This window comes from Pseudophryne corroboree, chromosome 3 (genome assembly GCF_028390025.1).
Source record: "Pseudophryne corroboree isolate aPseCor3 chromosome 3, aPseCor3.hap2, whole genome shotgun sequence".
NCBI lineage: Eukaryota > Metazoa > Chordata > Amphibia > Anura > Myobatrachidae > Pseudophryne > Pseudophryne corroboree.
Window position 1 is genome coordinate 469,617,053 of NC_086446.1, and position 25,749 is coordinate 469,642,801.

Below are 25,749 nucleotides of genomic sequence, written 5' to 3' on the forward strand. Positions count from 1 at the left end.
ATGACGTTCGGGCGCGCTCGGGTTAACCGAGCAAGGCGGGAAGATCCGAGTCGCTCGGACCCGTGAAAAAAAACATGAAGTTCTGGCGGGTTCGGATTCAGAGAAACCGAACCCGCTCATCTCTACTTCTGATATGTCGGTTCCCGCAGGCATGGCTGGGATCGCATAAGATATATTGCATGCAAAATTTACCAAATCGTATCGAATCGTATGGAACCACTCCCGGGAAGCTCCAAGGAGAGTTCAAGGGAAATCGCCTCCAACTTCAACCTCAGACATATCGTTGAAGTGTATGGGGCCCTTAACACTTAACCCTCTCACTAATGTGATGCTTTTGGGGCAATTGGCTTGTGCTGGCCTGGGGGGTCCCGTGTCCTGGACTTGAACCTTAGTGTTAGGGACCCACCAGATGAGGTTACCTGGTCACTTTTGGTGAGCCCATATCTGTAGTCAAATTTGCTCTATGTTATATCGGAGAGTTTTATTATAATTATTCTGATTAACAGTGTTTACAGTAGTATTTAGAGTGTGCACTTACATTTTCTCTTTTTTTATGTGGAACTACAAGTCTCAGCATGGTAGCACCTCTCACTGTGCTTAGAAAAAAGGTGTACAGTCCAAGCTCCCACCCACCCCATATATAGGGCTGTTGCAAATTTGCACATGATTACAGCATCTGTAGATGCTAAAAGTGGACATCTCCGTCCTTGCACATTTCGGAAGCACAGGTGTTCACAAGAGAAAAGCTTTGTAGCGGCATAAGAATAAAGTCAAAGGTGCAATGTCTGGAGACCAGAAGGGTAATTCAGCAATGAAAATTAAGGTGGTTTAAATATAGATTAGAAGTTACAGCTCCTGATGGACTGCAGAGGATTATAGACACAGAAAAGGCAGCAAAGAGCAGAGTTTTTCCTCCATCTCTTCGCTTCCTGTAAAGGCCCCCATCCACTAGTCCGATTTGGGCACTTTTCATCAGATTTCGATGCATTTGACCAAAAAATCTGATGAAAAGTGCCACATCGGATGGCTCCTCTGATCTTTTGTGCGGTCCCATGTCAGATATGTCTGAGCTATAGATCCTTGGTGCTTCATCAAGGAATTATCTGAATTTGAAGAAGCCAGGTGCACATCTGAGTGTTTTTTTTAACTTCAGATGTATCACATCAGATTCATCTGAAGTGTCACTTGACTGGCATCTCCCTGGCCACTCCCACTCACCATGAGGATGCTGCATCAGCATCAAATCAATTGAATGTAGCATGTGTACATCAGATATATCTGATAAGAAATGTCGGCACATGATAGATCGCATCAGATATATCAGAAGTGAATCTAGTGAAATTTTAAGCCCAGGATCCGATCCGATTCCCGGGAAGCTGCAGAGAGTTCAAGAGAAATGTGATGCGACATGCAGCTCAGACAAGTGGATGGGGGCCTTAAGTCTTGTGGATGTGTGCTCCTGCTGAAAGCTGACCACAAACCGTAGAGAGAAGTCGTATGACTGACAGACTCTACATGAGATAATACACTGGAGACATGAATGCTTGGATTGCTCTCTTAACTTTTGTGTTATTTTACAATTTTAAACTGTTGGTGTAGATGTTATGTTTAGTAAACTTATGTTCAGTGGCGGTTCTTGCCACGGGCAAGCGGTACTTTTGCCCGGGGCGCCGCCTTCCGGAGGGCGCCGGCACCATCTGGAGGGTGCCGCACCAGGGCAAGATCCGCCACTGTGCCCCTCCGCAGTGCCCTGCTGTGCCCCCCCCCCCTCGCTTTGAAGGGAACCAGACGCGTAGCGTCTAGTTTCCCTTCATTGAGAGGACTTTAGTTGTGCGATGCGCGATGACGTCATCGCGCACCGCACAGCATAGTGGCTCAGACACTAGGGGTCATAATTGACCTCTAGTGTCTATGCTGTTCTATGGGAGAGACGTAATAACGTCTCTCCCATAGATCGAAGAGAGGAGAAGAGCGGCGCCGCCGGCGGATGGGGGTCTGCAGCGGTCTGGATCAGGAACGGGGATGGTAAGTATACTTTTTTTTATTTTTTATTTTCTTTCAGCGTCGTGACCACGCCCCCATTCGAAGCCACGCCCCCATATTTTGCCCGGGGCGCCACAAGACTAAGAACCGGCCCTGCTTATGTTGTCTGTTTTCAGATATTTGCCTGATTGTGAAAGCACTTTGTCATGTCCAAGGTACCATGGAAGACAGACTGAAAAGTAGCCTGAGAATCGCTGCTTGTTACTCTGGGTACATTCCCTGCTGGTCAGTGTTGTACAATAATCTGTGGACATCCTGTTATTATAACGGGATGCAGGAGACCGACACCGGAATCCCAACAGCCAACATTTTACTGACTCACTGCCTTGCTGCAGGGATGCCGCTGTCAGTATAGTAACAGCCGGAATCCCGTCTGCCGGGATATCATATGTATCCAATTATAACACATGTTAACTTTAGTTCAGCAGATACATTTTGTGTTACCTCTTCTGCAACTATTAGTTCAGTACCAGCTGTCCAGGACTCCAACACTAGCTACAACCAGTAAACAGGTGTCTTGGTGATTCTATCACACAGGAACGTAAGCTAATGTTTACTGGTACTGTTTGATGCATTCATTCAGTCTTGTGTTTGATGCATCCATTCAAGTTGCTGTTTAATGCCACAATAATTACACAGAAAATAGTTCTTATCCAATTATTATCTTTTAACGGAATTATGAAAAAGGTAAAAACTATGGGGCGTATTGAGCAAAGCTCAGGGAGAGATAAAGTGGAGAGAGACAAAGAACCAACCAATCAGCTCCAAACTGACAATTTTTAAACACAGCCTGTTAAATCAGTTGATTGGTTAGTACTTTATCTCTCTCCACTTTATCACGAACCAACCATAAATAAACCCACTACTAGGATTGACAGCATTTATAACGTTTTACCCCCTGCCTAGCAGAAAATGGCTGCCCCCATAACAGGCTAAAATAAATAGCCACTGTCAACCAATGGGAAGCATGGTTTACTTTCCCAGGACCCAAGGGGCTGGAGAGTGAAGAAATGGGGCGGGGCTTATCAGAGGAGTCTTGTCTGGCATTGGGCTGCTCTTCGCGCTGCTGCCTGCTGGAGTTTGTACAGTGTTTAGGGGTTGGTCAGAGGGAATTAGAGTTAGGAGCAATCTGGAATAGTGTTATGTGAACTTCCTGCACAATGAATGAACTTCAGGCCCAGCTTAACCTCTAGACTGATTGTAATGAGAGTCCGGCTAGGGCAGGTAAGAAGTAGTCATGGGCAAGAGATACATTGAACTGAGTTGAGACACATGACTCAGCTCAATGGAATGTCTTGATATACAGTACATGGCTCTTTTGTAATGCATTGCAGACCATGCTTGCCTACCTGACCCTCTCCATGAGGGAGAAAATGCTCTGTTCCTGGACTTTCCTGGTAATGTATGATTGCCATCACCTGTGGTGAGCTAGTTATTTGATAAGAAAGGTGTTTCACCACAGGTGATGGCGATCATACATTACCAAGAAAGGCCAGGAACAGAGCATTTTCTCCCTCATGGAGAGGGTCAGGTAGGCAAGTATGCATTGCAGACGGTGTAGCATGGCTGACCGGCGGTCAGGAGACCGCCGGTCAGCATACCGACGCCGGGATCCCGGCGGGGAGGGGCGAGTGCAGCAAGCCCCTTGCTGGCTCGGTGGCGAGGACACCCATGAGTGGAAATAGTCCCTGTTGGTCGGCATGCCGACCATCGGGATAGTGAGGGGTCGGGATGCTGGAGGAGGTCATGTGACTGTCGGTCTCCCGACCGCCGGTCACATGAATACCACCCTTGCAGACTGTGCACATGCAGTGAGTGCAGAGACTGCTGGCAGTGCTGGGACTCGTGGAGGGAGTGACTCAGACCTCTGGGAGTGGGTCAGCTGTTCAGCTGCACTGAATGAAGCATTAATTAATCTGAATCGTCTCCACTAAGTGTGCACTGTATCAACTCAGTGTCACAGGCAGTCAGACACATTTGCAGCCCTGATACTGAGCAGCATCACACTGCTCCCTCCCAGGGGGTGTCACTTAGCAGTGCTACCACCCAATCACTGTGACTGACTGAGAGAGAATACTGGGGGCTGCCTCAACACACCAAACTGTGAGTGACATAAATCATATGAACTTTAAATGATTCAAGTTATCGTGTTGAGACAGCAACTCAGTAGCCATCTCTAATAAGAAGTAGCTCACTGGTACTGTACATCTCCACCTCAGTTCCCGCCCTGTGTATACTGGCACAGTATAGGCCCACCTCTGCCCCCACTGTGAGGTGGACATTGACAAGGGGCTAGTGGAGTTGCTGTGAGGTTGTCATTGTAATTTGCTTCCTTTATTTTATATCAATCACTAGAATACTTTCTGTTTCTCAGATAGGGTTGGTACAGTAGGTTATGTATTTGATTATAGTTCTTAGACATGATGATTTTTCTTATATTTCATTATACATTTAAACTGCATCCCCATTAGATAAACTGTGCCTGCAGTTTTTCTGCCTTGTACATTTTGCCATTGCCGTGCGCTGGTAGAAAAGCCATTTGATTACATTTGACCCCAGGCTAAAAGTCGCCAGCCAGCCCCTGGGTAGATTCTATTTAAAGAAAAATTTACCCTTTAAGTGGATATTATAAACCTTTTATATATCAATACTACTTTTTTCACATTAGCAAAATATAATATATTTTCTCTATCGTCCTAGTGGATGCTGGGGTTCCTGAAAGGACCATGGGGAATAGCGGCTCCGCAGGAGACAGGGCACAAAAAGTAAAGCTTTAGGATCAGGTGGTGTGCACTGGCTCCTCCCCCTATGACCCTCCTCCAAGCCTCAGTTAGGTTTTTGTGCCCGGCCGAGAAGGGTGCAATCTAGGTGGCTCTCCTAAAGAGCTGCTTAGAAAAGTTTAGCTTAGGTTTTTTATTTTACAGTGAGTCCTGCTGGCAACAGGATCACTGCATCGAGGGACTTAGGGGAGAAGAAGTGAACTCACCTGCGTGCAGGATGGATTGGCTTCTTTGGCTACTGGACATTAGCTCCAGAGGGACGATCACAGGTACAGCCTGGATGGTCACCGGAGCCTCGCCGCCGGCCCCCTTGCAGATGCTGAAAAGAGAAGAAGGTCCAGAATCGGCGGCAGAAGACTCCTCAGTCTTCTTAAGGTAGCGCACAGCACTGCAGCTGTGCGCCATTGCTCTCAGCACACTTCACACGGCAGTCACTGAGGGTGCAGGGCGCTGGGGGGGGGGCGCCCTGGGCAGCAATGAAAATCCTTTTTTTGGCAAAAAATACCTCACATATAGCCTCCGGGGCTATATGGAGATATTTAACCCCTGCCAGAATCCATTTTTAAGCGGGAGACGAGCCCGCCGAAAAGGGGGCGGGGCCTATCTCCTCAGCACACAGCGCCATTTCCTCACACAGTTCCGCTGGTCAGGAAGGCTCCCAGGCTCTCCCCTGCACTGCACTACAGAAACAGGGTTAAATCAAGAGAGGGGGGGCAAAATTTGGCGAAATTGTGATTTTATAAAAGCAGCTATAAGGGAGCACTTATTATAAGGCTATCCCTGTAAAATATAGCGCTTTGGTGTGTGCTGGCAAACTCTCCCTCTGTCTCCCCAAGGGGCTAGTGGGGTCCTGTCCTCTATCAGAGCATTCCCTGTGTGTGTGTGCTATATGTCGGTACGTGTGTGTCGACATGTATGAGGACGATGTTGGTGAGGAGGCGGAGCAAATTGCCTGTAATGGTGATGTCACTCTCTAGGGAGTCGACACCGGAATGGATGGCTTATTTATGGAATTACGTGATAATGTCAACACGCTGCAAGGTCGGTTGGCGACATGAGACGGCTGGCAAACAAATTAGTACCTGTCCAGGCGTCTCAAACACCGTCAGGGGCGTTAAAACGTCCTTTTACCTCAGTCGGTCGACAGACACAGACACGGACACTGATTTCAGTGTCGACGGTGAAGAAACAAACGTATTTCCCTTTAGGGCCACACGTTACATGTTAAGGGCAATGAAGGAGGTGTTACATATTTCTGATACTACAAGTACCACAAAAGAGGGTATTATGTGGGATGTGAAAAAACTACCTGTAGTTTTTCCTGAATCAGATAAATTAAAGGAAGTGTGTGATGATGCGTGGGTTCCCCCCGATAGAAAATTATTGGCGGTATACCCTTTCCCGCCAGAAGTTAGGGCGCGTTGGGAAACACCCCTTAGGGTGGATAAGGCGCTCACACGCTTATCAAAACAAGTGGCGGTACCATCTATAGATAGGGCCGTCCTCAAGGAGCCAGCTGACAGGAGGCTGGAAAATATCATAAAAAGTATATACACACATACTGGTGTTATACTGCGACCAGCGATCGCCTCAGCCTGGATGTGCAGAGCTGGGGTGGCTTGGTCGGATTCCCTGACTAAAAATATTGATACCCTTGACAGGGACAGTATTTTATTGACTATAGAGCATTTAAAGGATGCATTTCTATATATACGAGATGCACAGAGGGACATTTGCACTCTGGCATCAAGAGTAAGTGCGATGTCCATATCTGCCACAAGATGTTTATGGACACGACAGTGGTCAGGTGATGCAGATTCCAAACGGCACAAAGGTGTATTGCTGTATAAAGGAAGAGGAGTTATTTGGGGTCGGTCCATCGGACCTGGTGGCCACGGCAACTGCTGGAAAATCCACCGTTTTTACCCTAAGTCACATCTCTGCAGAAAAAGACACCGTCTTTTCAGCCTCAGTCCTTTCGTCCCTATAAGAGTCATATCTGCCCAGGGATAGAGGAAAGGGAAGAAGACTGCAGCAGGCAGCCCATTCCCAGGAACAGAAGCCTTCCACCGCTTCTGCCAAGCTCTCAGCATGACGCTGGGACCGTACAGGACCCCTGGATCCTACAAGTAGTATCCCAGGGGTACAGATTGGAATGTCGAGACGTTTCCCCCTCGCAGGCTCCTGAAGTCTGCTTTACCAAGGTCTCCCTCCGACAAGGAGGCAGTATGGGAAACAATTCACAAGCTGTATTCCCAGCAGGTGATAATCAAATTACCCCTCCTACAACAAGGAAAGGGGTATTATTCCACACTATATTGTGGTACTGAAGCCAGAAGGCTAGGTGAGACCTATTCTAAATCTAAAAAAATTTGAACACTTACAAAGGTTCAAATCAAGATGGAGTCACTCAGAGCAGTGATAACGAACCAGGAAGAAGGGGACTATATAGTGTCCCGGGACATCAGGGATGCTTACCTCCATGTCCCAAATTTGCCCTTCTCACTAAGGGTACTTCAGGTTCGTGGTACAGAACTGTCACTATCAGTTTCAGACGCTGCCGTTTGGATTGTCCACGGCACCCCGGGTCTTTACCAAGGTAATGGCCGAAATGATGATTCTTCTTCAAAGAAAAGGCGTCTTAATTATCCCTTACTTGGACGATCTCCTGATAAGGGCAAAGTCCAGGGAACAGTTGGAGGTCGGAGTAGCACTATCTCGGATACTGCTACAACAGCACGGGTGGATTCTAAATATTCCAAAATCGCAGCTGTTCCCGACGACACGTCTGCTGTGCCTAGGGATGATTCTGGACACAGTCCAGAAAAAGGTGTTTCTCCCGGAAGAGAAAGCCAGGGAGTTATCCGAGCTAGTCAGGAACCTCCTAAAACCAGGAAAAGAGGCTTCCTACGAAGCAATTCCATTCGGCAGATTTCACGCAAGAACTTTTCAGTGGGATCTGCTGGACAAATGGTCCGGATCGCATCTTCAGATGCATCAGCGGATAACCCTATATCCAAGGACAAGGGTGTCTCTCCTGTGGTGGTTACAGAGTGCTCATCTTCTAGAGGGCCGCAGATTCGGCATTCAGGATTGGATGCTGGTGACCACGGAGGCCAGCCCGAGAGGCTGGGGAGCAGTCACACAAGGAAAAAAAATTTCCAGGGAGTGTGATCAAGTCTGGAGATTTTTCTCCACATAAATATACTGGAGCTAAGGGTAATTTTATAATGCTCTAAGCTTAGCAAGACCTCTGCTTCAAGGTCAGCCGGTATTGATCCAGTGGGAAAAACATCACGGCAGTCGCCCACGTAAACAGACAGGGCGGCACAAGAAGCAGGAGGGCAATGGCAAAGGACTTTTCGCTGGGCGGAAAATCATGTGATAGCACTGTCAGCAGTGTTTCATTCCGGGAATGGAAACTGGGAAGCAGACTTCCTCAGCAGGCACGACCTCCACCCGGGAGAGTGGAAACTTCATCGGGAAGTTTTTCCACATGATTGTGAACCGTTGGGAAATACCAAAGGTGGACATGATGGCGTCCCGTCTGAACAAAAAACGGGACAGGTATTGCGCCAGGTCAAGAGACCCTCAGGCAATAGCTGTGGACGTTCTGGTAACACCGTGGGTGTACCAGTCGGTGTATGTGTTCCCTCCTCTGTTTCTCATACCTAAGGTACTGAGAATTATAAGACGTAGAGGAGTAAGAACTATACTCATGGCTCCGGATTGGCCAAGAAGGACTTGGTACCCGGAACTTCAAGAGATGCTCACAGAGGACTTATGGCCTCTGCCGCTAAGAAGGGACTTGCTTCAGCAAGTACCATGTCTGTTCCAAGACTTACCGCAGCTGCGTTTGACGGCATGGCGGTGGAACGCCGGATCCTAAGGGAAAAAGGCATTCCGGAAGAGGTCATTCCTACCCTGGTCAAAGCCAGGAAGGAGGTGACCGCACAACATTATCACCACATGGGGCGAAAATATGTTGCGTGGTGTGAGGCCAGGAAGGCCCCACGAAGAAATTTCAACTCGGTCGATTCCTGCATTTCCTGCAAACAGGAGTGTCTATGGGCCTCAAATTGGGGTCCATTAAGGTTCAAATTTCGGCCCTGTCGATTTTCTTCCAGAAAGAATTGGCTTCAGTTCCTGAAGTCCAGAAGTTTGTCAAGGGAGTATTGCATATACAACCCCCTTTTGTGCCTCCAGTGGCACTGTGGGATCTCAACGTAGTTCTGGGATTCCTCAAATCACATTGGTTTAAAACCAGTCAAATCTGTGGATTTGAAGCATCTCACATGAAAAGTGACCATGCTCTTGGCCCTGGCCTGGGCCAGGCGAGTGTCAAATTGGTGTTTTTTTTCTCAAAAAAGCCCATATCTGTTTGTCCATTCGGACAGGGCAGAGCTGCGGACTCGTCCCCAGTTCTCTCCCTAAGGTGGTGTCAGTGTTTCACCTGAACCAGCTTATTGTGGTGCCTTGCGCCTACTAAGGACTTGGAGGACTCCAAGTTGCTAGATGTTGTCAGGGCCCTGAAAATATAGGTTCCAGGACGGCTGGAGTCAGGAAAACTGACTTGCTGTTATCCTGTATGCACCCAACAAACTGGGTGCTCTTGCTTCTAAGCAGACTATTGCTAGTTGGATGTGTAATACAATTCAGCTTGCACATTCTGTGGCAGGCCTGCCACAGCCAAAATATGTAAATGCCCATTCCACAAGGAAGGTGGGCTCATCTTGGGCGGCTGCCCGAGGGGTCTCGGCTTTACAACTTTGCCGAGCGGCTACTTAGTCAGGGGCAAACACGTTTGTAAAATCCTACAAATTTGATACCCTGGCTAAGGAGGACCTGGAGTTCTCTCATTCGGTGCTGCAGAGTCATCCGCACTCTCCCGCCCGTTTGGGAGCTTTGGTATAATCCCCATGGTCCTTTCAGGAACCCCAGCATCCACTAGGACGATAGAGAAAATAAGAATTTACTTACCGATAATTCTATTTCTCGGAGTCCGTAGTGGATGCTGGGCGCCCATCCCAAGTGCGGATTATCTGCAATACTTGTACATAGTTACAAAAATCGGGTTATTATTGTTGTGAGCCATCTTTTCAGAGGCTCCGCTGTTATCATACTGTTAACTGGGTTCAGATCACAGGTTGTACAGTGTGATTGGTGTGGCTGGTATGAGTCTTACCCGGGATTCAAAATCCTTCCTTATTGTGTACGCTCGTCCGGGCACAGTATCCTAACTGAGGCTTGGAGGAGGGTCATAGGGGGAGGAGCCAGTGCACACCACCTGATCCTAAAGCTTTACTTTTTGTGCCCTGTCTCCTGCGGAGCCGTTATTCCCCATGGTCCTTTCAGGAACCCCAGCATCCACTACGGACTCCGAGAAATAGAATTATCGGTAAGTAAATTCTTATTATATATAATATATTAACATAAAATTAATTGGAACATTTTATAATAAAGTTGAACTTGTGCTTATCTATGAATATATTTTCTTTGACATTTAATTAATGCCACTTAGTCAAACTACATTTTTATTGAGTAACACTGAGTATGTGGGAAATTCAATAGTCAGCTGTAAAATTTGGCCATTGCAATGTTCAACTCAATGTTGATAATTTGAGACTGTTTTGCTTCATATTGAGTTTTGGCGGTTTTGCTGTTGCTGTTTACAGATAAATCAGTCAGTATAATTGTTAACAGTAATTTCTGAACAGAAATAGATCAATCAAAACAACTTTCATCTTTGTGAAAGCTATAATTAAACTCTGGCCACATTCGGATAAATTTAATTAATTGGCATTTGCAAGCCAACCTGCAACAGCTGTGATGTCTGTATTGGATGCGCCTATATGCAGAAATGTGCTGTGTCACAACTCTGGGCGTACAAATAACTATGCCTGATGATATCATTACATGGCTGAAAAACCTCAGGACACTAAAAAAGAAAATATGACACAATTTAGTGAGGTTTCAGTAGGTATATAAAAGCCAATACATTAAAATCCTATGCAGGTGGAAACCCCCCTTCACCTGTCCAGTACAGTATATTTAATGTTATCCTTCAAACATTGGCATTATTCACTGATAGTAACAATACAGCAATTGTACTGTACATTTAGCTGACTTATAATAACTACAGACAAAACAGTGATAACACCCATTCTAAGCTCATTCTATACACATGGCAGACAGTGTTTAGCCTGAAAGTAAATGGAAGGAGTTGTCCAGTGTCTTCATAATGTAATTGTTACTCCCTCTCCTTCCTCCACCAAAGTATCTAGGATTCTAGGCTGGGGCATAACTATAGTGGGTGCATGGGGTGCCATTGCTATGGGGCCCAGAAGCTAGTGGGTGCCATCTCCCCAGCACCCAGCTCACATCAGCATAAGTGCCAAATGGTGCAATAAGAACAGGAAACACTATACTGAATACAAAAAGGGTCAGTCTACAAGCCAATACAATAGTAGTGTACTCATGATAGATTACTGAATACTAGCTCTCTGCCTCACAGTGGTTTGCATGTATCCGTTTCAGTGCACAGAACACAAGGGGACGAAGAAAGCAGTTGAGGTCATGTGAACTTGGGGAACTGTGCCATAATGTGAACTGGGACACTTTGTGCAGCATATTGTAAACTGGAGGCATTGTGTGATATAATGTGAATTGGAGCACTACTATGGTGTATAAAATGAACTAGGTCACTACTATGGGGTATAAAATTAACTAGAGCATTATTGTGGAGTTTAAAATAAACTAGGGCACTACTGTGGGGTATAAAATGAACTAGGGCACTACTATGGGGTATAAAATGAAGTAGAGCACTACTATGGGGTATAAAATGAACTAGGGCACTATTTTGGGGTATAAAATGAACTAGGGCACTACTATGGGGTATAAAAGGAACTACGGCACTATTTTGGGGTATAAAATGAACTAGGGCACTACTATGGGGTATAAAAGGAACTAGGGCAGTACTATGGGGGTATCCAATTAGAGGTGAAACAACATCGGGTGCAAAAAACGTCCGCTTTTCACACTTTTTTCCAGTTTCAGCAATATTTTTTTACTATTAGATCGCCTGTAAAAAAATATATTATCTCCTGAAAATGCACAGGTCCAGTGAAACCTGTGTATTTTCGGTAGAAACTGTGCAAAAACGGGTCTGTTTCTGGGGATTTGGTTTTTGCCTGCCTGAGGCAGGTGAACCAAAATCCCCAATAACTGCTGCAGCAGCAGGCTGGGACTGCAGGGAGGTCGCCATGGCCCGGGAGGCGGCACTCTGCGTTTTTACCCCCATCGGGGAAGCTGGGGTAGCGATGTGACCTACATCCCCCATCTTCCACCATCCCTGGCAGCGGTCACATGGCGGGAGAGTGGTCATGTGATGGCGGGGGAGCCAGAGGTGCAGCGCTGCACCAGGAGCTGTCAGGAGCCGGCACCCGGTGCAGCAACAGGTAACCCCGGATAGCCAACGCTTGTGCCAGCTTTTTGGGGCTAATAGGATAGCCCCCTGGCGGGACAATTAACCCTGGTAAATTACTGTGGCTAATTGGATATCTCTCTATGGGGTATAAAATGAACTAGATCACTACCAGAGGCATCATCGGGTGTGGTGACAACTGGTGCGCACTCTTGAACTGCCATATGCCTCTGGTGTGGTCGTACATAAAGGGGGCATGGACACATTTAGAGAGGCGTAGCTTTGTGGGGGATCCCGAAATAATCAATAAAATTAAGTAGAGCACTACTATGGGGTATAAAATTAACTAGGGAACTACTATGGGGTATAAAATGAGCTAGGGCACAACAATGAGGAATAAACTAAACATCTGCTGTGGGCATAGATGTCTGTTTAGAAGCATTGAGTGGCCCTTCAAAATGTTGCTACGGGGCCCACAAAGTTCTAGTTACGTCCAGGTGGTGTTTCTACAGAGGAGGGGGCCCATGTGCACCTCCAGGTGGGCCCCCTCCTCTGTACGGCGCTGTAGACTCCGGCATTGTGCTGGAGTCTACTGTGCATTCGCAGGCCCCCGGAAAGATGGCACCCGCCATGATCCGGAGATCAGTTTGGCTACTGCGCATGCGCGGTGGCCGTTTTGGCTGTGATTTCCACAGTGACCGCAGCGCCCGGCGCTGGACTCCGGATTGGTAAGTATTAAAAGGGGTGCAGTGTGGGCCCCCCCCTGGTCCCAGGGGCCCGTGTGCACCGCACACATTGCACACATTATAGAAACGCCAATGGTTACGTCCCTGAATCTAGGTTTTTAGCTAATTGTCTGCCATCAAACTATTCAATAAAAACATGAAGGAATGCATGCACTGGAAATAAGCATCATTAGAATGCTTACAGGTAATGCTGGAAATACATGATACAATTATCTGGTTGATCCACCTGATCGCGCACATAATTGTACAGTGTATGTGAGCGACTGATCTGATAACATCAATCGGTCGGACATACTGAATTGTCCAACATGTCATATTTTTAAAGTTGTTACATCTGGCAGTGTATACACTGTGGCTGACCGGCAGACATTTCCCCTATGCCTTCAGTGATGAGGAAATGTATACTCCCCAGGGGAAGAAGCCAGGCGATAACGTGAGTCACACATTGTGAGATAGTGTTTTTGTATGTCACAGTGCATGGCCATGATATCTGATGGGTGTCAGGCTGTGCGACCGTGGATGTCCAGCATTAATATTAGAAATCTGAAGTAGATTTGCTGGTGTCTCCTTTAGATACAAACAGTGGTACATGAAGAACACTTAAAAGAGTACATCAGTGATTTTTTTTTTCAAGTAGGTGATTCTTTACCTCTGGTCTTATGATAGAAAGCCATTCATCTTCATCTCTGAGCTTTTTTGGGGTGTGATGGGTGCTGTGGACTATATCTTTTATAAGGACAGCCAGAGCTTTCATAATAAACGAAGCGAAGAGATTCATGTGGATATAATTTCTGGTACAGTGAAGTTTTCTGGAAATGCCAAAATCAGACAGATATTTACACATGCAATAAAAAGAATACTGCTTATTATTAATTGTTTTCGAACAATACAGAGAGATGTGGCTATTCCAAACAATATGTAGTTCTAATGTGCTGCTTTAAAATATGAGAAAGCCAGAGAGGTTACTGTGATTGTATAACAAAAAATGAAATAAATAAATACAACATGTATAATTGACCCTATAAAATGTTTTTAGGAAACAAGGGGTTGGTGAGTTAACATAGATACAGCTAAAATGTTTCAGGTAAATGGCTCAGGCAATGAATGACTGCAAATTGCTATATGCTGATTGGGTTCATCATTGGTTTAGCCAGCTTTAACATGAGAGGGTAGTGGAGGTGGAAAAATAGGTGGCCCAAGTGTTACAAATTAAAATTTCAACTTTCAGTGGCATAATTGCATTTTTCTGTGTGGGACAGGAGGGATTCACCCACACAGGGAAGAAAAGTCAGGTGGGCGTAGACCTAATGGCTGCACAGTGGTCAGTCCAGAAGACACTGCTACCTGTTTATCCAGCCCAAGAGGGGTTTTGAAAGCCTGTCAGGCTGCAGTCAAAGAGCCCAGTGTGTTCGGAAACCATTGGGGGCCAGGAGGCCAGTGTCTAACCCTGTAGGAGACAGGAAAGTCCACCACACTCTGTGACTAAGCTTATGTTACTGATAAGCCAGGTCAGTGAGCCTTGTATGTGAGTAGGCTAGGAAGTCGGAGTTCATACCTGCAGGAGGCAGGGAGAACCAGAAAACTGAGACTGTATGTGAGTAGAAGTGGCAGCCAGCCAAGCCAGGCTGGAGCCTGTGATATAACGTACCTGCAAGAAGCAGGCAAGACTTTGATACTTTGGGGGTCATTCCAACCCGATCGCACGCTGCAGTTTTTTGCAGCCGTGCGATCGGGTCTCAACAGCGCATGTGTGTGGGCTACAATGCGCAGGCGACAAAAAGAACGAAGAAAGCATCTGCAGTGGCGAACGCAAGAAGATTGACAGGAAGAGGCCGGCTGGGGGTGTCAACTCACCGTTTTGAAGGAGTGTCCGGCCGAATGCAGGCGTGCCCGGCTGTTTCTAGGGAGGGATGCTGACGTCACCTCCAGGCCGGATCGTCGCAGCGGCTGAGTAAGTCCTGAGCTGTGTAGAGACTGCACAAACTTTTGTTTGTGCAGCTCTCTACACAAGCGATCAGTCCCTGCACAGCGTTTACCCACTCCCCTGTAGGCGGCAATTACCTGATCGCAGCAGTGCAAAAATCTGCCTGCGTATGACCAGGTCGGAATGAGGGCCCTTGTGAGAGACTTTGTTTGCAGAATAGCTGTCTAAGGGGGTGATTTAGAGCTGATCGCTGTGCTGCTAATATTGCTGTCCTGCGTTCAGATAGTCGCCGCCCAAGGGGAGTGTATATTCGCCATGCATGTGTGTGATCACATGTGTACGCCGAGCTGCTAAAAATCCCTCAGTCTGCGGACAGATGCAAATCCGTTCGCACCTCACTCACCATTGAATGATTTTCTACTGTGTGCAGTCTGTGCGCAGCCCAGGACTTACTCCTTCAGTGCGATGAGAACAGTCTGATCGGGTCCGGAGCTGACGTCACACACCCTCCCTGAAAACGCTTGGGAATGCCTGCGTTTTCCCTGACACTACCAGAAAACGGTCAGTTACCACCCACAAATGGCCTCTTCCTGTCAATCAGCATGCAAATGGCTGTGCGATTGCATTTTTCGCACCAGTCTGTCGCTGACCAGTGATGCCTGTTGTCTGCCGTTGCACGTGCGCATTGCGGTGCATACGCATGCGCATGTGCAGTCTATTACTTATCGCCTGCTGTGCGAAAATGCACAGCAGCGATCAGGTGTGAATCACCCCCTAAGTGCAGATGTGTCCACTTATTTCCTCCCTGCACGTTAAACAGCCCTTCTAGTCACGCCATGCTGTGCCTTCACTCGGTAGCCCTGATCATCTGACGTGTGACCTTTTCCATTAAAATGCATCTTACTCACAAAACAATGCAAATAAGATGCACAAGCAGCCTATGTGGATTAAATATGCGGAATGCCTATATTCTATGTGTGACCACAGCTGTATCTGCATACGAAATGCTACGCTACAGTGTTTACTAGAAAACACTGTAATGTACATACCATTTTGTATGCAGATATAGCCGAAGTTGCACACTGAATATAGGCATTCCGCATATCGTTTTAATTAATACAGTCTGCTTGTGCATCCTATTTACACAGTGATGCAAATAAGATACATTTTCAGCATAATAAGATGCCCGACACTGACGAAGTTGCACGGGACCTGTCAGCTCACTCATGCCAGGCATCGCCAAATACATGGTGTATTAAGGCAAGATGTATGAGGACACAGCTGTAGTGAGGGGCTAAGAAGTGAGTTAGTGCCCTACACAGGGGCTAGGCTGTTTGATGTTTTTGTCTCATTTATGCTGCCAGTAAAGCTTTACTTTAATTTATTTACTTGAAAAGCTGTGATCCTGATTACGCGCCTACACACTGAGCTAATGAACCCGTCTACTGAGTTAATTACCAAGTTATTACCCAAGATTATCACTGTAGTTAGATAGATAGATAGATAGATAGATAGATAGATAGATAGACTGTATATATGTGGCAAATACCACTGGCTCATCACAAAATCTCCTGAACCATAAGGACCATGAACTTGAAATTTTGACAGCAGCCTGGTTTTGTGACGTACCCACTAAGAAGGGATTTTACAAAATTCCATCCACAAAGGGGTTAAAAGGAGTGAAATGATTATTGGGAATTCCTCCCTCACAGAGGAAAATAAATACAGCCCACCCAGCGGGGGCTATAAAAAATGCATGGTGCGGGCGATACCAAGTTGTGGAGGATGGAGGACACAATACTCTGTTCCTGGACTTCCTTGCCAGTGGCAGTTGCAAAGCAGTTCATTATTCAAATAGGGGAACACAGGTATTCCGGTTACTACACAGCGTCTTTACTGGTAGCAGACACTGTGTAGAGTATATTCAGACTTGGGCTTGGTCACACAGGTACAAACAGAAAAATACAAACACAAACATATAAAGCCCTAGCACTTCTTGTGCGCCATTATCAGTCCTCTGTAGTGTCTTTCAGCCACACAAATACCATGCTCTCTGGCACGGCCAATGTCCATAGTCCATGGTGCTGCAAACTGATCCCTGCTCACTGGCCCCTAATAGGCATCAGTGCAATGCATTGTTGGTGTTTGTAAATTTTAAACCCCTCTCATGCACCTGACTTCCTGTTGTCTCTGAGTGAGCTGGAAAACCCGGACCTCTGTTTCTCCTGTTGCAGCTGTGCAGAATGTGCAATTGTGGTGAGACACAAGCCCTCTTACCACAATATACACTGCTCCAAAAAATAAAGGGAACACTTAAACAACACAATGTAACTCCAAGTCAATCACACTTCTGTGAAATCAAACTGTCCACTTAGGAAGCAACACTGATTGACAATCAATTTCACATGCTGTTGTGCAAATGGAATAGACAACAGGTGGAAATTATAATACAATCGGAGGTGTCGGTGCGCTTCAGTGACTCTAATCACAGTGATAATTTAATGGGTGTTTGCTTTTACTAAAAAATCAAGAGACTTGTTATAATATAACCATTTACTAAGAACAAATAATATTACACTTTATAATGTTACACTTGTTAAAAATGCAAGATAAAATGTATCAGCTCAATGTTAACATATATCAACCAGTGTGCATTCTTTGTTAATAAAATATTGCAATATAGAGCCACTTTTACTTGTGATTAATTCAACCAATAATTGTTGCAAAGATAGCTAATTAATATAAGAGCTTTAAATAACTTGGTTCATTTGCCGTTAATGCCACATATTTCTCATTTCTAAATAGCAGTTGAAAATAAATAAATGAATGTCTCCTATTTAACCTGTCACTGGCGTCCCAGTGCAGGATTAGTCCTCCATACGTGTTTTACCCGATCAAGCGGGATTAATAGTTACCCTTTTCTGGAAGTGTCCTCCACTAAAGCATTGTAGCACAAGTGCGGGAATTAATTTTCCAAGTGGATACCTCAGATAGTTCCAGGCTGGCGGGCAGCGTTTGTAAGCACACAATTGGAGGCGATGGAGATCGTAGCAAGCCGTCAATGCTGTAGCGAACACCGTCCAAAGAGCCACAGTATTCAGTGAGCAGTAGGTGTAAGTGTCCTCAGTGTACGACACACACTGCAAGCGGCAGCAGAACGGCACAGGCGAATGCGGCAGGAGCGGGCGGCAGAAGACCGGCACAGATGAGAGCGGCAGAAGCGGCAGAAGCGGCCAGAGACACAGTGACACATGCAGCGGTTGAAAATTCAAACGGGTGATGACCTCAACGCGTTTCGTTCCGTTAATTCTCGCGACTTCCTCAAGAGTCTTGAGTCTTGAGGAAGTCCTTAGAATTAACGGGATGAAACGCATTGACGTCATCACCCGTTTGAATTTTCAAGTTGGATCAGCCTGTAGTGTGTTTTTCCACTTTAATTTTGAGTGTGACTCCGAATCCAGACCTCCATGGGTTAATAAATTTGATTTCCATTGATAATTTTTGTGTGATTTTGTTGTCAGCACATTCAACTATGTAAAGAACAAAGTATTTAATAAGAATATTTCATTCATTCAGATCTAGGATGTGTTATTTTAGTGTTCCCTTTATTTTTTTGAGCAGTGTATATACTGTGTGTATGTATGTGTATATATATATATATATATATAATCAGAAAAATATGGTGGTACTGATGATCCAATACAATAAAGTCACTTTACACTCTCTTAGCGAAGGGTGGCCGATATGCTCTTACTGACCGATATTCAAGCGGTTTTTCAAGTCTAGAAGGAAAAAGTGAGAACAGCGCCTTCTAGTGCAATAAATCATGATTCAAAAATAGAAACCTTCACCAACGCCAAGAAGTACCATATGAAGTGGACATATCCACTTTTTATTCGCTTGCGTTTTGGGTAAACAAGTGAATCCAATTGTCTGATTGATCAGCTTGGACATAAATCAGTTATAAAGGTTCATGTTCATATATTTTCAGTCAGTGAGACCATGTATAAAAGAGACAATTACAAAAGATATTGTACTATAGTTTAACACAATATATTGGCCAAATAACAAATGCCCCTACATTAAGATAGAAAAAACACAGCTTATCTGGTGAGTGGTAGGTAAGTAGTCTAGTCAGTAGCATTCAACGCGTTTCAATTACCGCTATTTCCAGTAAAAAACTGAACCAGTATTCATCATTTATAAATATTAATATACAGTACAAATCACATTCCCCTCAAGGATTATCTTGCCCAGAGTATGCTTACAAAAAAAAGACTTGAGAAGAAAGGAATCTGTGATCAACCAGTGAAAGGTTTTTCTGCTGCGGGGTACAATGGGCTCCACAAGGAATGGACAATGGAGTGTAGAGTAGGATCTTGATCCGAAGCACTAACAGGCTCAAAAGCTTTGACCTTCTTCCCAAGATGCATAGCGCCGCCTCCTATATTACCCCGCCTCCGTGCACAGGAGCTCAGTTTGTAGTTGGTGCTTGCAGTAGCAAGCATGTGACAGGAAAAGCTGCTCATAGCAGCTCTAGCAAAATCTTTTTCTGAGGAAAAAAGAAGACTACAAGGGCTGCAGCAGAGGCACAGATTGTGCTGGATGTCAGTAGACATTGACTGCTGCAGCTCCAGCTCTCCCCAGCGGCGCTGTACACTCCAGAGCCCTGGTTGCCAGGTACCTACAGCGGAGGCTCCGGTTTTCTTCACGTTAGACACACACGGCTGGGGCTCTCCAGGATCGCGTGGCTGCGCTTAGGGAGGTGGTAAGTGGATCCCGGTTGCGGGACCCGGTCTTTATCGCGATCCGGCGTGGTCAATGGGAGGCGGGCCACGTGCTGGCGGTGGACACTGTGGCAGTACAGGCGATCCCAGTAGATCACCAGGGCATGGACGCAGGTCAGGTTTTCTCTCTAAGCCAATTCTTATATCGCCCACAGTACCCGGTGGTTTTGCCAGCAGAGGGGATAAGGCTTAGACCTGAAGCCCCTCCCCCAGCCCCAGGGCACCATTTCTACCAAGTGTTCCCACCCTGGAGCTGCATCTCTGTCTTTTCTCAGTCCCTGTCAGTGTCTGCGGCACCATTATACCTCAGCTCACTGTTCCTGGGACTGCTTGGGCAAATCCTCCTATGTAAAGCCGCGTGGTTGTCAGTGCTGTGACTTTACATGACACTTAAGTATTCTACCTGCCTTTTAGACAGTGATAGTTAAGAAAGAGTGCACTTAGTCAGGGTTTCCTAGTACAATTACCCTGTGATATACATCCAGTTCTTACTGTGTACTGTTATATCTATTGTTATATAGCTGTGTAAGCTAGTCCAGTGCAGTATTATTGTCTGTAATAACCCCTGCATTGTACAAACTGTGACTTTCTGTGTGTGCATTTGATAGCTGAGTGGTGTCCATTTCGTGTCTTTCACTCAACCTGCTATCCCTGTATTCCATAACCTGAGGGGGCTTGGTGGGTCAGGTGTTATCTAATATAGGATTTTCACAAAGATATACTGTATTACGTATTTTTCTCTGTGATTTAGTCACCATATCTCTCCTTTATCTCTGCTAATGCTGACTACACTGCGCAAGGGTTTGGGTTCAGAGGTATAGTGCTGCTGATAATTGTACTGTGTTAACCTCATACTGCAAGTTATATCATGTCTGCGTCTGAGGGTAACGGTTCTGGGACTGAACACACTGCCGGTGTTGCTGACGCCACAGGGCCATATGAGGAGAATATAGCAGCTGTGGGCTCTGGTTCTGACCCACTGTGGGCCACTTTTTCCACGCTACTGCATAAGCTAGTTCATAAACTAACTCCCCCTATGGGAGCCCCAATGCCGGTACAACCGTATGTGGTCCCTGCAGCTAGCCCGCCGTGGGCGGACGATTTATCTGCTCAGTTGAAGAAGTTGAACCAGTCCTTGACTACTAAAAAGTCTGACCAACGCTCGCCTAGGTCCAAGAGGTCCTCTAAGCGAGCGCTTATCTCCTCACAATCCACTGCTGTCACTGACACCTCGTCTGATGAAGACGGCACATTTACTGGCCCCTCAGGTTCTGACTCAGATACGGCTGATGGGGAGGGTAGTTCACATGTGGATGTTCCTGATCTTTTGGAGGCTATTATGTTAATACTGCAGATTACGGATGATCCTGAGCCATCCGTCCCTCCTAAGAAACCAGATAGGTTCAAGCGTCAGAAGGTGGTTAAGTAAGTTTTACCTCACTCTGACCACCTAGTGGATATATGTCAGGAACACTGGGAAAACTCGGGTACGAAGTTTGTGCCTCAAAAGAAGATGCGGCTCGCTATCCACTCGCGCCAGAGCGGTCTAAAAATTGGGAAACGCCTCCTCCAGTAGACTCGCATGTGGCTAGGATGGTGGTTTCCTCAGCTCTACCTGTCACTACCGTCACGTCTCTAAAAGAGCCTACGGATAAACGTGTGGAGGGTTGTCTGAAAGCGATTTACACCCTCATGGGTGCTGCACAAAGGCCCACTATTGCAGCTACATGTGCTGCAGAGGCTATTGAAGCATGGGCCTTGGAGTTAGAAGCTGAAATCTCTTCTGACCATGCTAGACAATGCTTGTCATATATTGTCACAGCTTCTCGATATATTAAAGAGGCGGCTTCTGATGCCGGTATCCTAGCAGCCAAGGCCTCTACTACGTCAGTCCTGGCTCGCCGGATATTGTGGCTGAGATCCTGGTCTGTGAATATGGACTCTAGAAAAACCCTGGAGGTACTCCCTTTCAAGGGAGATATTCTGTTTGGGGAGGACTTAAATAAGATTGTGGCTGACTTGGCTACTGCCAAAACTGCCTGTCTGCCTAATACCGCTCCTTCTGTGTCGAAGGCTAGAGGTACGTCATTTCGCCCCTTTCGTCCTTCAGGTAAAGCAAAAGGTCAGGCGTACCATAAGCAGGCCCGCACTTCCAAACCTGGTAAGCCGAAGCCCAAAAGAGCCTGGGCTGCCCGTCAGCCAGCTGCCAAGACCGATAAGCCTGCCGCATGACGGGGCGTGCCTCCCCCTGGGGGATCCCAGGGTGGGGGGCCGGCTTCTAGGGTATACCCAGGAATGGTTGAAGACCACTTCAGATGCCTGGGTACGGGAAGTCGTCACTTGAGGTTACGCCATAGCCTTCAAATACCGACCCCCTCATCGATTTTGCCAGACAGACGTCCCTTTGGACCAGACAAAGGCAACAACTCTACATTCGGTTGAACAGACCCTCCTGGATACAGGAGTCGTAGTACAGGTGCCTCTTGCTCAGAGGGGCCGGGGGTACTATTCTCCGCTGTTTCTAGTCCCAAAACTAATGGGTTCTCCTGGCCCATTCTCATCCTCAAGGCATTGAACAGGTTTGTGAAGGTTTCCAAGTTCCATATGGAAACCCTTTGCTCTATAGTTCTGGCCTTGGAACCTGGGGACTACATGGTCTCCCCGGATATACAGGATGCTTACCTGCATATTCCTATAGCAGTGTCACATCAACAATACCTGAGGTTCGCTATTGGCAACCTACATTACTAGTTTCGGGCGTTACCTTTTGGTTTAACAACGGCTCCGCGAGTCTTCACCAAAATTATGGCGGTGTTGATGGTGGTACTCCGCCGTCAAGGGGTCAGGATACTGCTGTATCTGGACGACTTGTTAATCCTGGCAAATTCCCCAGATCTTCTCCTGCGTCATCTGGATATGACGGTCCGGTTTCTACAAGCCCACGGGTGGCTCATCAACTGAAAGAAATCCTCCCTGGTCCCTGCTCAGAGCATGGTGCACCTGGGAGCGTTGTTGGACACTCACAACCAGAGGTTGTTCTTGTCTCAGGAGAAAGTCCTGAAGATTCAGGACAGGATTCGTTGCTTCCTTTCTCGTCCGCAAGTGTCGATACATTCGGCAATGCAGGTGCTGGGCCTAATGGTATCAGCATTCGACATGGTGGAGTATGCTCAATTCCATTCTCGCCCCCTCCAGAGGCTGATTCTAGCCAAGTGGGACGGCCTGCCTCACCATATCAGATCTCAAATGATCTTCTTGACTCCGGAGGTCCGTCTGTCGCTACACTGGTGGCTCCGGGACCAACGATTGTGCAGGGGGTCGTCCCTTCTGGATATCCAACTGGGTCCTGTTGACGACAGATGCCAGTCTGAGAGGTTGGGGCAAGGTGCTGGAACAACACTCCCTTCAGGGTCGGTGGACCAAGGAGGAATCTCTCCTCTCGATCAACATTCTGGAATTGCGGGAGGTCTTCAATGCGTTGAACCTGGCCCAGCATTTAATTCAGAACCGTCCTGTTCAAGTACAGTCGGACAACGCCACCACAGTGGCTTACATAAATCATCAAGGCGGCACTCGAAGCCATTTGGCAATAAAGGAAGTCTCACGGATTCTACAGTCGGTAGAACGCCATCTACGGCCATATTGGCAATATTCATTCCGGGAGTCCTGAATTGGGAAGCGGACTTTCTCAGTCATCAGGACGTGCAAGCCGGCGAGTGGGGCCTCCATCCAGACGTGTTTCAACTCATAGTGGAAAGGTGGGGCCTTCCAGACGTAGATCTGATGGCGTCTCGACACAATCACAAAGTTCCGGTCTTCGGAGCAAGGACAAGGGATCCTCAAGCAGCATTCGTTGATGCGCTAGCGGTACCATGGAGGTTTCGGCTGCCGTACGTGTTCCCTCTGGTGTCACTCCTGCCCAGAGTAATTCGGAAGTTCAAGCAAGAAAAAGGAATTCTGCTTGTCATAGCTCCAGCGTGGCCCAGACGGCACTGGTTCTCAGACCTGCAAGGCCTATCGTCAGAGCGTCCAATTATACTTCCACAACGCCCATACCTCCTCGTTCAGGGCCCCTGTGTCTACCAGGACCTAGCCCGGCTGTCTTTGACGGCGGTCATTCAAACTATGTTGCAGGCCCAGAAACCGTCTTCGGCTCGGATTTACTATAGGGTCTGGCATTCTTACTTTGTTTGGTGCGCATCTAACAATTATGACGCTCCCAAGTTTAGTATAGCCAAGTTGTTGGCTTTTCTTCAGCAGGGCCTGGACTTAGGCCTGCGTTTGGCCTCCCTCAAGGTTCAAATATCTGCCTTGTCGGTGTGGTTTCAGAGAAAAATTGCGACCTTACCTGATGTGCATACCTTTACTCAGGGTGTGTTGCGTATCCAACCTCCCTATGTCCCGCCTGTGGCTCCTTGGGACTTGTCGGTGGTTTTGGAGGCATTACAAGAGTCTCCGTTTGAACCTCTTGGTTCAGCAGACCTTAAGTGGCTTTCCTTTAAGGTGGTGTTTCTGCTGGCTATTGCTTCAGCTAGAAGAGTGTCGGATTTAGGTGCCTTGTTCTGTAGTTCCCCATATCTGATATTTCACCGTGACCGGGCGGTTCTTAGGACTCTTCCCGGCTATTATTATTATTATTATTACATTTTATTTATAAGGCGCCACATGTGTTTCTCAGCGCCGTACAAAGGACAGTACAGGGAGACAAAACATAGCATTACAGTAAATAAAATAAGAATTTACTCACCGGTAATTCTGTTTCTCGTAGTCCGTAGTGGATGCTGGGAACTCCGTAAGGACCATGGGGAATAGCGGGCTCCGAAGGAGGCTGGGCACTCTAGAAAGATCTTAGACTACCTGGTGTGCACTGGCTCCTCCCACTATGACCCTCCTCCAAGCCTCAGTTAGGTACTGTGCCCGGACGAGCGTACACAATAAGGAAGGATTTTGAATCCCGGGTAAGACTCATACCAGCCACACCAATCACACCGTACAACTCGTGATATGAAACACAGTTAACAGTATGAAACAATAGAGCCTCTCAACAGATGGCTCAACAATAACCCGATTTAGTTAACAATAACTATGTACAAGTATTGCAGATAAACCGCACTTGGGATGGGCGCCCAGCATCCACTACGGACTACGAGAAACAGAATTACCGGTGAGTAAATTCTTATTTTCTCTAACGTCCTAGTGGATGCTGGGAACTCCGTAAGGACCATGGGGATTATACCAAAGCTCCCAAACGGGCGGGAGAGTGCGGATGACTCTGCAGCACCGAATGAGAGAACTCCAGGTCCTCCTCAGCCAGGGTATCAAATTTGTAGAATTTTGCAAACGTGTTTGCCCCTGACCAAGTAGCTGCTCGGCAAAGTTGTAAAGCCGAGACCCCTCGGGCAGCCGCCCAAGATGAGCCCACCTTCCTTGTGGAATGGGCATTTACAGATTTTGGCTGTGGCAGGCCTGCCACAGTATGTGCAAGCTGAATTGTACTACAAATCCAACGAGCAATAGCCTGCTTAGAAGCAGGAGCACCCAGCTTGTTGGGTGCATACAGGATAAACAGCGAGTCAGATTTTCTGACTCCAGCCGTCCTGGAAACATATATTTTCAGGGCCCTGACAACGTCTAGCAACTTGGAGTCCTCCAAATCCTTAGTAGCCGCAGGCACCACAATAGGCTGGTTCAGGTGAAACGCTGACACCACCTTAGGGAGAAACTGGGGACGAGTCCTCAATTCTGCCCTATCCATATGGAAAATCAGATAAGGGCTTTTACATGATAAAGCCGCCAACTCTGACACTCGCCTGGCTGAAGCCAAGGCCAATAACATGACCACTTTCCACGTGAGATATTTCAGATCCACGGTTTTTAGTGGCTCAAACCAATGTGATTTTAAGAAACTCAACATCACGTTGAGATCCCAAGGTGCCACAGGAGGCACAAATGGGGGCTGAATATGCAGCACTCCTTTCACAAATGTCTGAACTTCAGGTACTGAAGCTAGTTCTTTTTGAAAGAAAATCGACAGAGCCGAGATCTG

The 25,749-nt window shown here is 46.8% G+C and overlaps 1 protein-coding gene across 1 annotated transcript in view; it reads right to left on the bottom strand.

Annotated features, from left to right (window-relative positions):
* GLP2R (glucagon like peptide 2 receptor) overlaps nucleotides 1-25,749 on the bottom strand; it is a 310,415-nt gene that overhangs the window by 101,729 nt on the left and 182,937 nt on the right. The window contains exon 6 of the mRNA XM_063960765.1: nucleotides 13,642-13,801. Coding sequence (XP_063816835.1) covers nucleotides 13,642-13,801 — 160 coding nt within the window. The remainder of the gene's footprint in view (nucleotides 1-13,641; nucleotides 13,802-25,749) is intronic.